General features: G+C 39.5%; 2 protein-coding genes across 4 annotated transcripts; one reads left to right on the top strand and one right to left on the bottom strand.

Moving 5' to 3' along the window:
• Nucleotides 1–4,991: 4,991 nt before the first annotated feature.
• Nucleotides 4,992–10,659, bottom strand: LOC124164202 (putative nuclease HARBI1). 3 transcript variants are annotated; one of them, XM_046541424.1, is made up of 9 exons: nucleotides 10,329–10,659; nucleotides 9,819–10,068; nucleotides 9,545–9,741; nucleotides 7,385–7,517; nucleotides 7,151–7,292; nucleotides 6,687–7,069; nucleotides 6,409–6,612; nucleotides 6,154–6,283; nucleotides 4,992–5,245 (listed from the first exon to the last, which is right to left on the bottom strand). In XM_046541424.1, the coding sequence occupies exons 2-6, from the start codon at nucleotides 10,062–10,064 to the stop codon at nucleotides 6,687–6,689; spliced, it is 1,101 nt and encodes a 366-aa protein (XP_046397380.1). In that variant the 5' UTR covers nucleotides 10,065–10,068; nucleotides 10,329–10,659; the 3' UTR covers nucleotides 4,992–5,245; nucleotides 6,154–6,283; nucleotides 6,409–6,612. The 3 variants fall into 3 exon arrangements, with proteins under 3 accessions (XP_046397380.1, XP_046397381.1, XP_046397379.1); XM_046541425.1 differs by having other exon boundaries at nucleotides 9,819–10,029; XM_046541423.1 differs by having other exon boundaries at nucleotides 9,819–10,659.
• On the top strand, nucleotides 5,252–7,666 carry LOC124164203. The gene is made up of 5 exons (XM_046541426.1): nucleotides 5,252–5,816; nucleotides 5,900–6,079; nucleotides 6,169–6,307; nucleotides 6,469–6,634; nucleotides 7,569–7,666. The coding sequence occupies exons 1-5, from the start codon at nucleotides 5,613–5,615 to the stop codon at nucleotides 7,591–7,593; spliced, it is 714 nt and encodes a 237-aa protein (XP_046397382.1). The 5' UTR covers nucleotides 5,252–5,612; the 3' UTR covers nucleotides 7,594–7,666.
• Nucleotides 10,660–11,766: the final 1,107 nt, after the last annotated feature.

The raw sequence follows: 11,766 nt of genomic DNA, 5'->3' as shown, positions 1-11,766 counted from the left end.
GACTTTCCGCAGCGTCCCAAGGGCTTTTATTTCTTCAACCCCCTTCCAACGTTTTTACCTCAATCCCAGCTCATCTACCGACAGCTCTACACCCTTTGGATGTTCCCAATGAGCGGCGTTGAAGGGATCAAAGTCTGATAATGCCCAACCTCATGACTACGTGTGACAGAATAGCCTTCGGGACTTGATGGGGAGATTTTAAAATGGGCGTGGGAGGCGGCGGATGGCTTAGAGCCTCCACATGATGGTGTGGTGAAGGTAAGATATTGGATTTTCCATCGGGAACCACTAATGGGTCACCGGCCTCGGCCAAGGGTGATAATGGGATTGGGAAGATAGAGGGGAAGGAGATCGTTGGACAGCAAAGGAGAGCGAGAGGAGCCTGTGGAAATTATTGAGGACCCATTCGGCAGCCTTGTAGGATCTCTTTACTCCGTTGAACGAAGTTCAGAGAACTGATCTCGCAGTGATGGTCCGACAGAAGTGATAAATTAAGAGATATATTTTGCCAAACGGATGGATATAGAAATGTATTTTTTCCCCCGAACTACAAAGGGCTATAATAAATGCTAGTCGTTATCTTGCTTGAGCATTTAATTTTTATATGTAAACGGCTGGTTTTCCTGCCATCCACCTGCCAAAAACCGCCTGCCACACGCCTTATTAGGTGGCTTGCGGGGTATCATGTAGATGTAATAGAATGTCTACTATTTAATGCTATTTTGATATCAAATGTACGTGGATCGCAAAATGCACATGGGCTAAAATATCTAGCACCAGGTTAGTGTTCCAGCACAAAAATTGCATTTCTGCTGGGCTACACCTCTCAAAGTAGCAAAATGAATACAAAATTATCTATTTCACCCATGGTGTGGTTAATAAAGAACAGAAATAACTGTTAATTAAGCTTTATGGAAATTCCTCAATATATTTTACAGTACGTGTTGTAAATGCTACACTGCACTACAGTATCATAAGGACTAACAGAATTGACAGATGTAAGTTGATCCTATTTATTGCTGTATAGCAATGCATGAGAACTAAATTGAGTACGTTACGGAATTCGTGAAAAGTCATTTGTCGGAAATGGTGTTCCACGGAGTATTGACCTCCACATTGTCCTTTATTCCAAGGCCAAGAGGTTATAAAGTGAGATTCTCCCACCAAAGAGGGATTGAGAAAGACCAATGGTATACTGAAGCCATGCGATCCGCATTCAAATCTTGACAGATTATCCACTCGCTGTGGATCACTTTCTATAATGGGAGCAGTATGTGTATGCGTTGAAGGGGAAAATTAGCACAGCATTAAAACATTTTCATGAGTACGTCATAAATGGGTTCCTCCGGCGCAAATTTAAAAATTGTGACGGTAAATGTTGTCACCGATAGGTTGGTGTTGTGTATTATGGACGCTTTTTACTACGTACATGTTCGAAGGGGCACGCTATGCTCCATTGGTTTGGATAGATTAGCTCTTTGGTCATGGTGAAGGAAGGAGAAGGAATCTTGCTTTCACCTGGAATGGAATGGCATGGTATTTTGAGGAGACAACTAACAGCTTCGGCTATTTGCGCCATGACTGAAGAGTATGGAAGGAAGGGAAGAGTGAAATCCGGCGTCGGCCTTAGCTCTTGAGCTGAGGCGCCGAGGGGACCATGACTTGACGTCCCATCCGACGGACTGGGTGCTGTGCTTAACCTTCTTAGTGGCACCTACTTAGAATGGCACTGGCAAGAAATGCCAAAAGTAATTTAATTAAATGTGAAATCTTCGAGTAAAATTCGAACAAATGAAGTTTTTGGCATATCTGAATTCTGTTGTTTTCCATTTCACTCTTGCTATATTAATTTTTAACGGTAAAATTAACTCTCATTTTTTATTTAAGAGTATAATTGTTGCATAATTATATATTAGATGAATTAATTACCTCAAAACCGACATTTCGGCTCGTGGCACTTTTCGGCTGGAAAGCGAAAGCCGATACATTGGACTGTGGCGCAAAGAGGGTTAAGAAATACTCCATAAGCTCACGAGTAGCGATCGGTCACACCGTAAAAAATATTCGCCACCCATGGGATTCAAATTCACAGGGTGTGATGCCAACACTCGAGCCACCACAACAACCCGATCCCCAAAGCACTGGACTGCCCTTATGTAAGGAGACTAGAAGGTGAGATGGGCAATAAAAAAACTCCGAAGCGGACGTGGCTGTGATGAAAAAGGTCGCTTTCGTTGGACACTTAGCGGTCAAGGAGAAAGAAAGAAACGGGCAGAGGATGAGATGAGGCTTACTGGGAGAAAATTAGAGAAGAGTTTTTAGCTTCGACCCAAATTCGTTTCGGAAGCAATTTGTTGAGTTTTTTCCTTCGGTTTTAATGTGCGAGATATGTTTTTTAGTCCATTCCATCCTTTTCCTTCAACCGCCAACGGACGTGATTCCGTCCGTTCTCTTTGGATATGTGCGGCTTTGATTCATTATTTTTCCGGGGTTATTTCTTTTTTTCTGGAAACACGCATTATTTTTGTGTAACAAGATGGTCTCAAGGTGTTCTGCGCGTGAGACAAAGAGAATATTAAACGGAGCCTTTGTTGTATACATTTACCCTAACTTTCAAGCCATAACTTACAATTAGAGTCAGGAACTTATTGTAAATACCTTTTCTGAACCATAGATTTCAAACACCGCTGTTTATCTCCTTGGATTTTACTATTCCATATTTTGAAACATTTCACATTTGAGATTCTGTGCAAATGTTTCTTATTGTGGTTTAGACTCATACTTTTTAATTAGTATCCAAGTTTGCACATGTGTACTTTATTTTCCCTGAGAAAGGATTGTACTTCGGAAGACTGAAAAATCAAAAGGAAAAACCACAAGTGAAAATAAGTGCATTAATATTCTATCAGTGAAGCACAAAGGGGAATTGAAAAATATCCAAAATTAAACAAAAAGAGTTTTGAAAACACTTTTCTTCGATTTTAATGATCATGTAAATATCGCAGTTAAATTTGAGCTACTCGAAGGACTAATAAAGTCTTCATATCAGCCCAAGTTGAAACTTATTAGGATGTAAAACTGGATGGAGTATATGAATTAGTTTTTCGGTGTTATGTCACAAGGCTATAAGCCAAAATTCATCACCTGCATTTGACATGGTTATCGATCTGTTGGAGTAGGCGAAGCGCTCGTGAAGAAAATATAATATAATGTTCTTCTCGGTATTTATTCGCTATCAAATAATTAGCAGAATTGAGAATAAAAAATCTCATTTATAAATAACAACATTATTCACATCTCATAAATAACAGCAAAAAATAGAAGTCTTGCAAATTGTTTTTGCTTGACATTAATTTCTTCACTATATACGCTGGAGAGTACTTAATTTTTGATTTAGAGGTGCTGAAACTACGTCACAGGAATGCAAGAATGCTCTTGTACTCAGAAAATTTTCAGAAAACTCTTTCATTAGGTTGAAAACGACAATCTCCCTGAAATATAAGTAGGTATCATTTATATGAATTAAATCCAAAAATAAAATCTAGAAGACCTTTTACTTTGGATTTTTAAACAAAAGGTTATACTATAAAGTGCAACAAAAAATAACAAAAGAGAAGGAAAATGTTAGGGAAAACACGGTAAAAATGGCAAATATGAATCACTATGATGCTAACAGGCACGTGAGTCTGTCCTTTATCCTTCCCAATTTCTCTCGACAGGGATCAGTCAAGCCATTCTGGGGCCGTATTCTGTATTTCGTCGGTACCGCACCGGTCGGTTTCCCTTCCCAGCCAACCGACGGCACATCAACCCGTACCGACGACGGTTTCCTTACCGACGACGGCAAATTCAGCGATTCAGTATGGTCGTCGGTATCAAACCAGTCGGTACGGTTCCCCCTCCTTCCCAAAAAGGGAAAAGCCGAATACACCCGAAGTTAGAAGTTATTTGACGTGTCTCCACCAATGAAAGGTAAGTGTGGAAAAAAGTGAAGACTGAAAATGTTCAATTCCCGCTAAAAGTACAAAAAATGGAAGGAGTCGGTACGTACTTTTTCGTCATTTATTAATCTTTTTATTTGTGGAAGGTGTTACTTAGATGAAGATAATTGATATTGTATAACTTGTTAAAATATCTTGTATAATATGTGGCAGTAGTGCTCAGCCTACAAAAGCGAAGGAAACAATATTACAACATCGGATATAGTTCGCATATGATGGAGATTGTTGTTGTTGGAATGAATTAATTCAATTATCCTTTATGACGTATTGTCATGTATACATATTGGTACCGGATGCTGCTATACCATAATACCTATGTAATGTAGTTGTCATTAAGAAAGTTCCTTCTGAATTATATCAATGAACGCAAGAACGGATTCAGAATTTTTTCTGGAGGGTCACTAGGGTCTGACAGACAAACGGTCTCCTCATATTGGAGATTAAAAAAACATGCCGCAATTACTGCGAAAATTATTATCTGTATTTTAATTTGAAAGTTATTTGTGAGGAATTAAATATTTAATTGAGGCTCCGTCCCAGACAGCACAACATTTTGTGTTGCATCAATAATACACGAAAAATACATGACCAAAAACATATGTATAAGATGGAATACGATCGTATTGCCTCTGTTTATGTCATGTAAAAGTGCTTCAAAATTCCCTCAGGATGTATGTATACGCGCATATCACAAATTAGAAATCTGAATACCCATGCATGAAATATACATTTATATCTACAGGCCCTCGTACATGAATTACATATATTGATTTTCTGGACCACGAATCCACTTAATATACTATTCATAATAAGGTGCGCCTATGCAAAATGTGAAAGTTACACAAGTAATTTTTTTAAATTCAGAGGGAATTTTATTCTGTTCAAAAGTGCTGAGAAAAGTAAGCTCAATGAACATTTATAGAAATTAGATACTTAATATACTTAATAGCATTAATATAGGATGAATAAATTTAAGGAAACCACAACATATACATAGCAATATGTTTATTCAAAGAGACAAAATACAATAATTCACACAAAGAACAAGTGTGGCCATGAAAATTGCTTACAAGCATTAAGGGCCAGCAAACAGGAGATGAGAATATAGCACAAAGATACATCAAGTACAAACAATTGTTTGAGTTGGGAATTAGCAAAAATGTTAACATGGAACAAGCGTTGCAACCCAGTGTACAAGATGAAACCTGAATTCAGGAAACCAAGTCTGCATCATCAGCCACTTCCTGACAGGAGAAAAGAGGAGTTCAAATTTAAAAGTCATGCAAAAATATATTCTTTTGTAAGAGCTGAATAGAGCTCCCAGCCTTTCAATTTGAACATGATTTATATAGGTAGTCAGTCTTCTGTGAAATCTGTAGTTTTAATACAAATTCTAGTAATACAAATGAACGTCGAGGACAGAAGGGCAAAAGGATAATTCCTTTCATAGCCATTCTACTCCAGCCTACTTTACTTTCATACATATCCTATTCGTAGAACATAGATTAGGAATTATATTGTACTCAAGGGCTTTGTGAGGATTGGTGACTCCTTAAGGTTAGCACAAACTCCTTATTTCTAAGTTTCTACCCATTTAATTTCTTCCACTTGATGCGTTTTTCAGGTGCTAAGAAGATATCACTCTATCAGAGGGAGTTAATGCTCCAGTTTATGCTGGAGCATTTAGACCTGGCTCGTGGCCGAATCAGTGGGCCGCAGGCAGGATTGAGGAAGTCTGAGTTGTGGAGGGAGCTCACAGATCTCCTCAATTCCTGCCCCACTGGAGGGAGTAAAACCCCGGAAAAGTGGTCAAGGGTAAACTTCAACACTGCATTAATTGAACTGTGGTTCTATCACCACGTAAAGGTATTTAAATGGTATTTCCTGTTTTATCATAGTCATGGATGGACTGGAGATCAGACACGAAGCAGAAGGCCATGAAAATAAGGAGGTCGGCCCAGCAGACAGGGGGAGGGCCATCTACTGTCGTGCCACTGACTGCCCTCGAAGAAAAGCTAATTGCTTTTATCGGGGAAACGGCAGTCAGTGGCATTCCGGGAATTGTCGACCCCCTAGAGGTGAGGCACCATGTCATTTATCGTAGCAGTGAAGGTAATATCCAATTGATAAATTATGGTGTAAGTTTGCTTACTTTATCGCATTTCAGATTGTGACAGTTATGCCCGATGGGAGCTTGCCATTTTTCGTTGAGGAGGGAGAGGCATCAACATCAGCTTCCACCGTAGATGGTTCTACCCCGTCCACCTCGGGAATGCCTCCTTCTGCAAAAAGGAGGAGGATTTGTGGTGAGTGATGGTTCAATTGTCAGTATAAAGACTTCTAAAATTTATGTCATGTACCATAATATTGATACCCATTGATTAGAGTTAATATTTGGGCAAATTACCTGACAGCAGCTTCAGTGATAAGGTTGCTCATGTGAGAATTTTATTTTCCTTCTCTTTAGACGCGGATCTCGATGAAAAGGAGGAGAGGGCCCTGGCTGCAAGCGAGGCTATGGCAGATGCTATTCAAAGAATAGCATCTGCTGTAGAGGTTGTAGCCAGAAACTCTGAGGAGACGAGGAGAACATTGGAGGTCCTCACAGCGTCTGTGACAGAGATGAAGGAAATGTAAGTAGTGCAGTTAGACTGCTAAACAACCTTTCATAGAAACAAAACTTACCTAATATTGAAGGCGTCTGATAATGTCTCCCCTCACCGCTCTTGCTTCTAGAAGCAGGGCCCTACCCCCTTGTTCCACTGGCGGTGGTCTATCAATTTCATCCTCCATATGGAATTCATCATCTCCATATGGAACTCCACCCAGCATACACATGTTGTGCAGGACGCTGCAGGCATTGACAAATTGGCATACTTTGCTAGGGTCATACTCCATTTTCCTGGCTTGGAGAAGGCATCTAAACCTTCCCTTCAACAATCCAATGCATCGTTCCACTGCTGAACGTGCCTTCACATGAAGGCGAGTGAAACGTGCCTCGGGTGTGCCCTCTGCTGCATCCAAAATTGGGGTATGGAGCCATGGCTCATGTGGATAACCAGAATCACCTATGGAATTATTTAACACAGAAATTAGAGATTCAGTTTTGAAGAAATTTTCATGACAAACTTAATTTAAGAAATACTAACCTAGCAACCAACATCTCTCACCCGTAGCCCAAAATTCTGCCAGCTTCTGGCGAATGGCGGAATTAGCCCACACAAAAGAGTCATGGCTGCTACCCGGGTATCTCGCCAAAATATTATAAATTTTGAGATCTGAGTTGCTAACCTGAAAGTGGAGGATGTTCCACATATGACATAAGTCAGCCAACCATGCACGATAACATGTTCATTTGTCTATTGCAAAATGATGTAACTTACTATTTGCACATTAATTGAATGGAATAGCTTTCTGTTCACATATAAGTGCTCTTCCTCCCTTGGAGCTTTTATGGCTATATGGGTGCCATCAACATACCCCAAAACACCAGGCATCCCTGCATTTTGGTAGTTCCTGGAAATGTGGAAACCCTTTTTATTTATGAATGCTCTTTTATCTTTTCAGGATTAAACAACATCTTAGGAAGTAGGTTTTTTAATTGTATCATTTGCTGAAGTAAGCACATTTTTTTAAAACGTATCATTTGCTGAGGTAAGCACACATTTTTTTTTTTAACGTATCATTTGCTGAAGTAAGCACACATTATTTATTTTAACGTATCATTTGCTGAAGCACGCACACATTATTTATTTTAACTTATCATTTGCTAAAGCAAGCTAGTCATTCTTTGTTTTAAAGTAATATATGCCAAAGTAAGCTAGTCATTCTTTGTTTTAAAGTAATATTTGCCAAAGTAAGCTAGTCATTCTTTGTTTTAAAGTAATATTTGCCAAAGTAAGCTAGTCATTCTTTGTTTTAAAGTAATATTTGCCAAAGTAAGCTAGTCATTCTTTGTTTTAAAGTAATATTTGCCAAAGTAAGCTAGTCATTCTTTGTTTTAAAGTAATATTTGCCAAAGTAAGCTAGTCATTCTTTGTTTTAAAGTAATATTTGCCAAAGTAAGCTAGTCATTCTTTGTTTTAAAGTAATATTTGCCAAAGTAAGCTAGTCATTCTTTGTTTTAAAGTAATATTTGCCAAAGTAAGCTAGTCATTCTTTGTTTTAAAGTAATACTTGCTAAAATAAGCTAGTGAAATGAAATCAAGGAGATGACTGTGGGTGTCAATATCCTGGTAAAAAAATCAGTGTGCTGCTATTTGCTGATGGCATAGCACTCATAGACGAGACTGAGAAGGATTTGAAGAAGACTTTGACAAATATGGAAAGGACAATGACCAGATATCAGCTGAAAATAAAAAAAAATAAGACTAAGGTATTAGTACGCAGTAAAAGAGAGGAGGTTAAGGCAAAAATTAACCTGGAGAAGCATAAGCTTGAAAAGGTGAGAGAGTTTTCTTAACTGGGAAGCCAAATTACCTTCGATGGATGAAGTAAGAAGGAAATACTCAGTAGAATAGTGCAGGAAAAGAGAGCTTCTATGAAAAGAATCTTCTTACAGGTAAAAATAAAAGCATAGAAGCAAGGGAACAATTCATCAGATGCTATACATGGAGCATGTTTCTCAATGGAAGTGAGGCTTGGACGATGACAGTAGCAGAGAAGTCAAGAGTTGAAGCATTTGAAATGTGGTGCTACCGAAGAATGATGAATATAAAATGTATAGACTGCAAGTAACAAGGAACTGCTAAGAAGAGTGGGATAAAATAGAAGTCTTCTAAAATCCTTAAGCAGAGGACGGAACAACTTAGTTGACCACATTCTGAGACATGATGGCTTGATGAAAACAATCCTAAAAGGGCAGGTGGAAACCAGAAAATTTGTGGATGAAATCATACAACAAATGTTTTCTACACTACTCCATGTGCTTCAAATTTTGTAGGCCAGTATTTGAAGATCTGAAATTACTGTCTCATCCGTGAGTGTACATTGTGTGTATACTTTTCCTCATTTGGGAAAAATGGATAAATTGTATGAAAATTTTCATTTCCATGAATAAAATTATAGAACTTTAAATGATATTTATCTTTATTACATTTGCAAAGGGACAGCAGAAGGGCCTAACCAAATTGGTGTGAGGCTTTTTAACCATCTCCCACAAAATTTTAAGTTATTTCTGTACTTCTTTTAAAAATACGATTAATGAATTTCTATGGGGTGAACTGTGATATTCAATTGAGGAATTTCTGAGAAAATCAGTTGATGATTGTTGTAAATCAAATAATCAAAGTTACTTTAATGGAGATAACTCCATATTTGTTAATTACAATTGTGTATAAGTATTAATTATGACACACTAATCAACTTCCTTGGCATAACAATCAGATCAATAACTAACAAAACAGTTGCCAATAGCCAAGTCACCTGAGATACCTAGCTACATTTAAAATTGTATTATAATTTGACTTGCCCTATCCAACACTTATTTCCTGGCATAAGATGAAAGTAGGTTATTCATATTATTGCTGAAGTTAGTTCTTTACCTTAGGATTGCCTCTGCTCTCTCATTTGGTCTCAGTGGGAAAATAATCCATTTCCCCAGAATTTGTGGGGAATTGAGCCACTCTGTGATTTCTTTAATTGCCCTGCTCACGCTTGGCTGGCTCAGGGATACATTCCTATCACTTCCAGTGGAACGCTGGTAGCTGCCTTGCGCATAAAAATGTAGGGCACATAGGACCTATAAAGGTAATCTGGCATTAATATGGTATATTTCCAACTTCAATAATTATATTACCTCGTGTAAAATGATATTACCTTGATTTCCAATGGGATATGGGTCACACGTTGACCAGCAGCAAGGACTGGTCGCAATTCTTCGATGAGGACTCTTGCCATGTCCTGAGTTAGGCGGTATAATTTGCGAAAATGTTCCTCGCTTGTTTGAAAAGGGTCAGAGGTATCCCGCAGGTGCCTAAGGTTGGTGCGGACATCCCTCAGAAGCCTAAGGCGCCTTTCTCTCCTCCATCTGCGGAGATGCCGCAAAGCGCCCACAGGGTCCATCAGGCTAAAGTTTTGGTTGTCAAAAACGTACAATGTTGAAAAAATTTCACTTATAATTCTCAGAAAGTACCACATTCTCATAATTATTAAGATGCAAGATCCAAGTTGATATGCATGGGATATTCAATGAGTGACATTATCTGGTCAACCAAATAGTTGACCCTTTCAGTGTAAGACATCGATTCTTCCCAAATTTATTGATGAATAAATTCTTAAAACGAAATTTTCACTTTGAAAATGATGAATTTACTGATTTTCACTCACCAGAAGTCAATGAAGGTAGAGGTGGTCAAGATGTCAATTCCCGGAGAGAAATCAAGAAGGGCGAGAGGTCAATGCAGGGTACGTGGTGGTTTTCCAGGGAGTGCGTAGGTCGATGATATATACTTGCGGGTAGTCCAGGAGGTGCAGAAGTCAAAATGTCAAAATCAAGTATATGTAGAATGGAAGACACACGTAGCTCGCCAACACTCAACTAGTGAATGACGTGATGCGTAAATTGTTGACAAGTGGTGTTGAGTGGAAAACAAAAAAACACGTACAATGCGCACGGTGGAATTCATGAAACCCACAAGTCGGTAGCCTTACCGACACCTTTTTGCTGTCGGTACGGCTACCGACGATCTCCCGTCCTCTCGTCGGTGCCGCACCGACCGGGTTCGTACAGAATCGCACGACTTCTTACCGGGAGTCGGTGTGACGTCGCACCCGACGAATCGGTGCCGCACCGATCGGTTTGGAGTTACAGAATACAGCCCCTGGTCGGTAAAAGTAGGTACGAAACAAGGTCCTCTCTCCCTGTACATGACCGCGTCGAACCGAAATTGCCAGTTTGATGCGGAAAACGACCAATAGCGAAGGGGAGGAGGCGAAAAAAAAAGGTGATAAATTTCGCATACGAGCCTTCGATAACTTTTTTTATATCATTTTCTATCCATTTCGGTCCTTCCTCTTTCCCTTGTCCTATACGATGCCTCGACAGGAAAGGGGCCCGCATCCGATTCGGTCACATCCGAGGCATTCCTCACTAAACTCTTCCTCAGCGGACCTTCCCTAGCAGCTAACCCTTCCCTTCACATCCTTGCGGCTCCTCCGTATCACTATCTCACACGGGGCGCGGACGCCACACATACGTTCGGTTCTCTCTCACCGATGTAATTTCCGATGGCAAATTGGTCAGTCGTGACGGTAAAAATATCAAAGAGTGGGAAGCCGACTCTAATTTTACGAGATGAGAGGTAGGCTGGCTGGTTGGTTGGTTGGTTGGTTGGCGGGTGTTTGAGGTGGGAGGTGGTGGTGGTGGAATGAAAGGTTCGTTCGAATTGAGAGAGAGAGAGACGTATTGATGAGAAAGGATTGTTCTTGCTCCACCATTCACTCGGCGTGGCCCATTCGATAGAGATGGGGGAAATCTATGAGGAATTAAAACACTGACTTCCTATTAAAGTTTTTCCCTCAATCCGAAACACTTCACCTGTTTAAAGGCTCTCAAAATTCGCTATTTTACTTATGATGTCGTATCAACGCATACGACCTGTCATGGAAAAATAATTACTGATCTCATGAAATGAGAACTCACGGGCCTCTTAATTGTTCTCATGAAGCACTATGTTTTCAATTGTCGTTTCGGAAGTATATATTCCCTTCGGAAGGAATAATATAATCTATAGAAGAGATGTGGAGAATCTATGAGGAATTAAAA

The sequence above is a fragment of the Ischnura elegans genome, chromosome 8, assembly GCF_921293095.1.
Source record: "Ischnura elegans chromosome 8, ioIscEleg1.1, whole genome shotgun sequence".
NCBI lineage: Eukaryota > Metazoa > Arthropoda > Insecta > Odonata > Coenagrionidae > Ischnura > Ischnura elegans.
Note: the sequence above shows the minus strand (reverse complement) of the source record. Positions and strands in the feature narration are given on the sequence as shown.

Coding starts and splice junctions, on each gene's coding strand:
- LOC124164203 (XM_046541426.1), top strand. CDS start 5,613: ATGCGTTTTTCAGGTGCTAAGAAGATATCACTCTATCAGAGGGAGTTA. Junction 6,080..6,168: donor GAATTGTCGACCCCCTAGAG/GTGAGGCACCAT, acceptor ATCGCATTTCAG/ATTGTGACAGTTATGCCCGA. Junction 6,308..6,468: donor AAAAAGGAGGAGGATTTGTG/GTGAGTGATGGT, acceptor CCTTCTCTTTAG/ACGCGGATCTCGATGAAAAG.
- LOC124164202 (XM_046541423.1), bottom strand. CDS start 10,145: ATGAGAATGTGGTACTTTCTGAGAATTATAAGTGAAATTTTTTCAACA. Junction 9,742..9,818: donor ATATCCCATTGGAAATCAAG/GTAATATCATTT, acceptor TTACCTTTATAG/GTCCTATGTGCCCTACATTT. Junction 7,518..9,544: donor AGAGCAGAGGCAATCCTAAG/GTAAAGAACTAA, acceptor CCACATTTCCAG/GAACTACCAAAATGCAGGGA.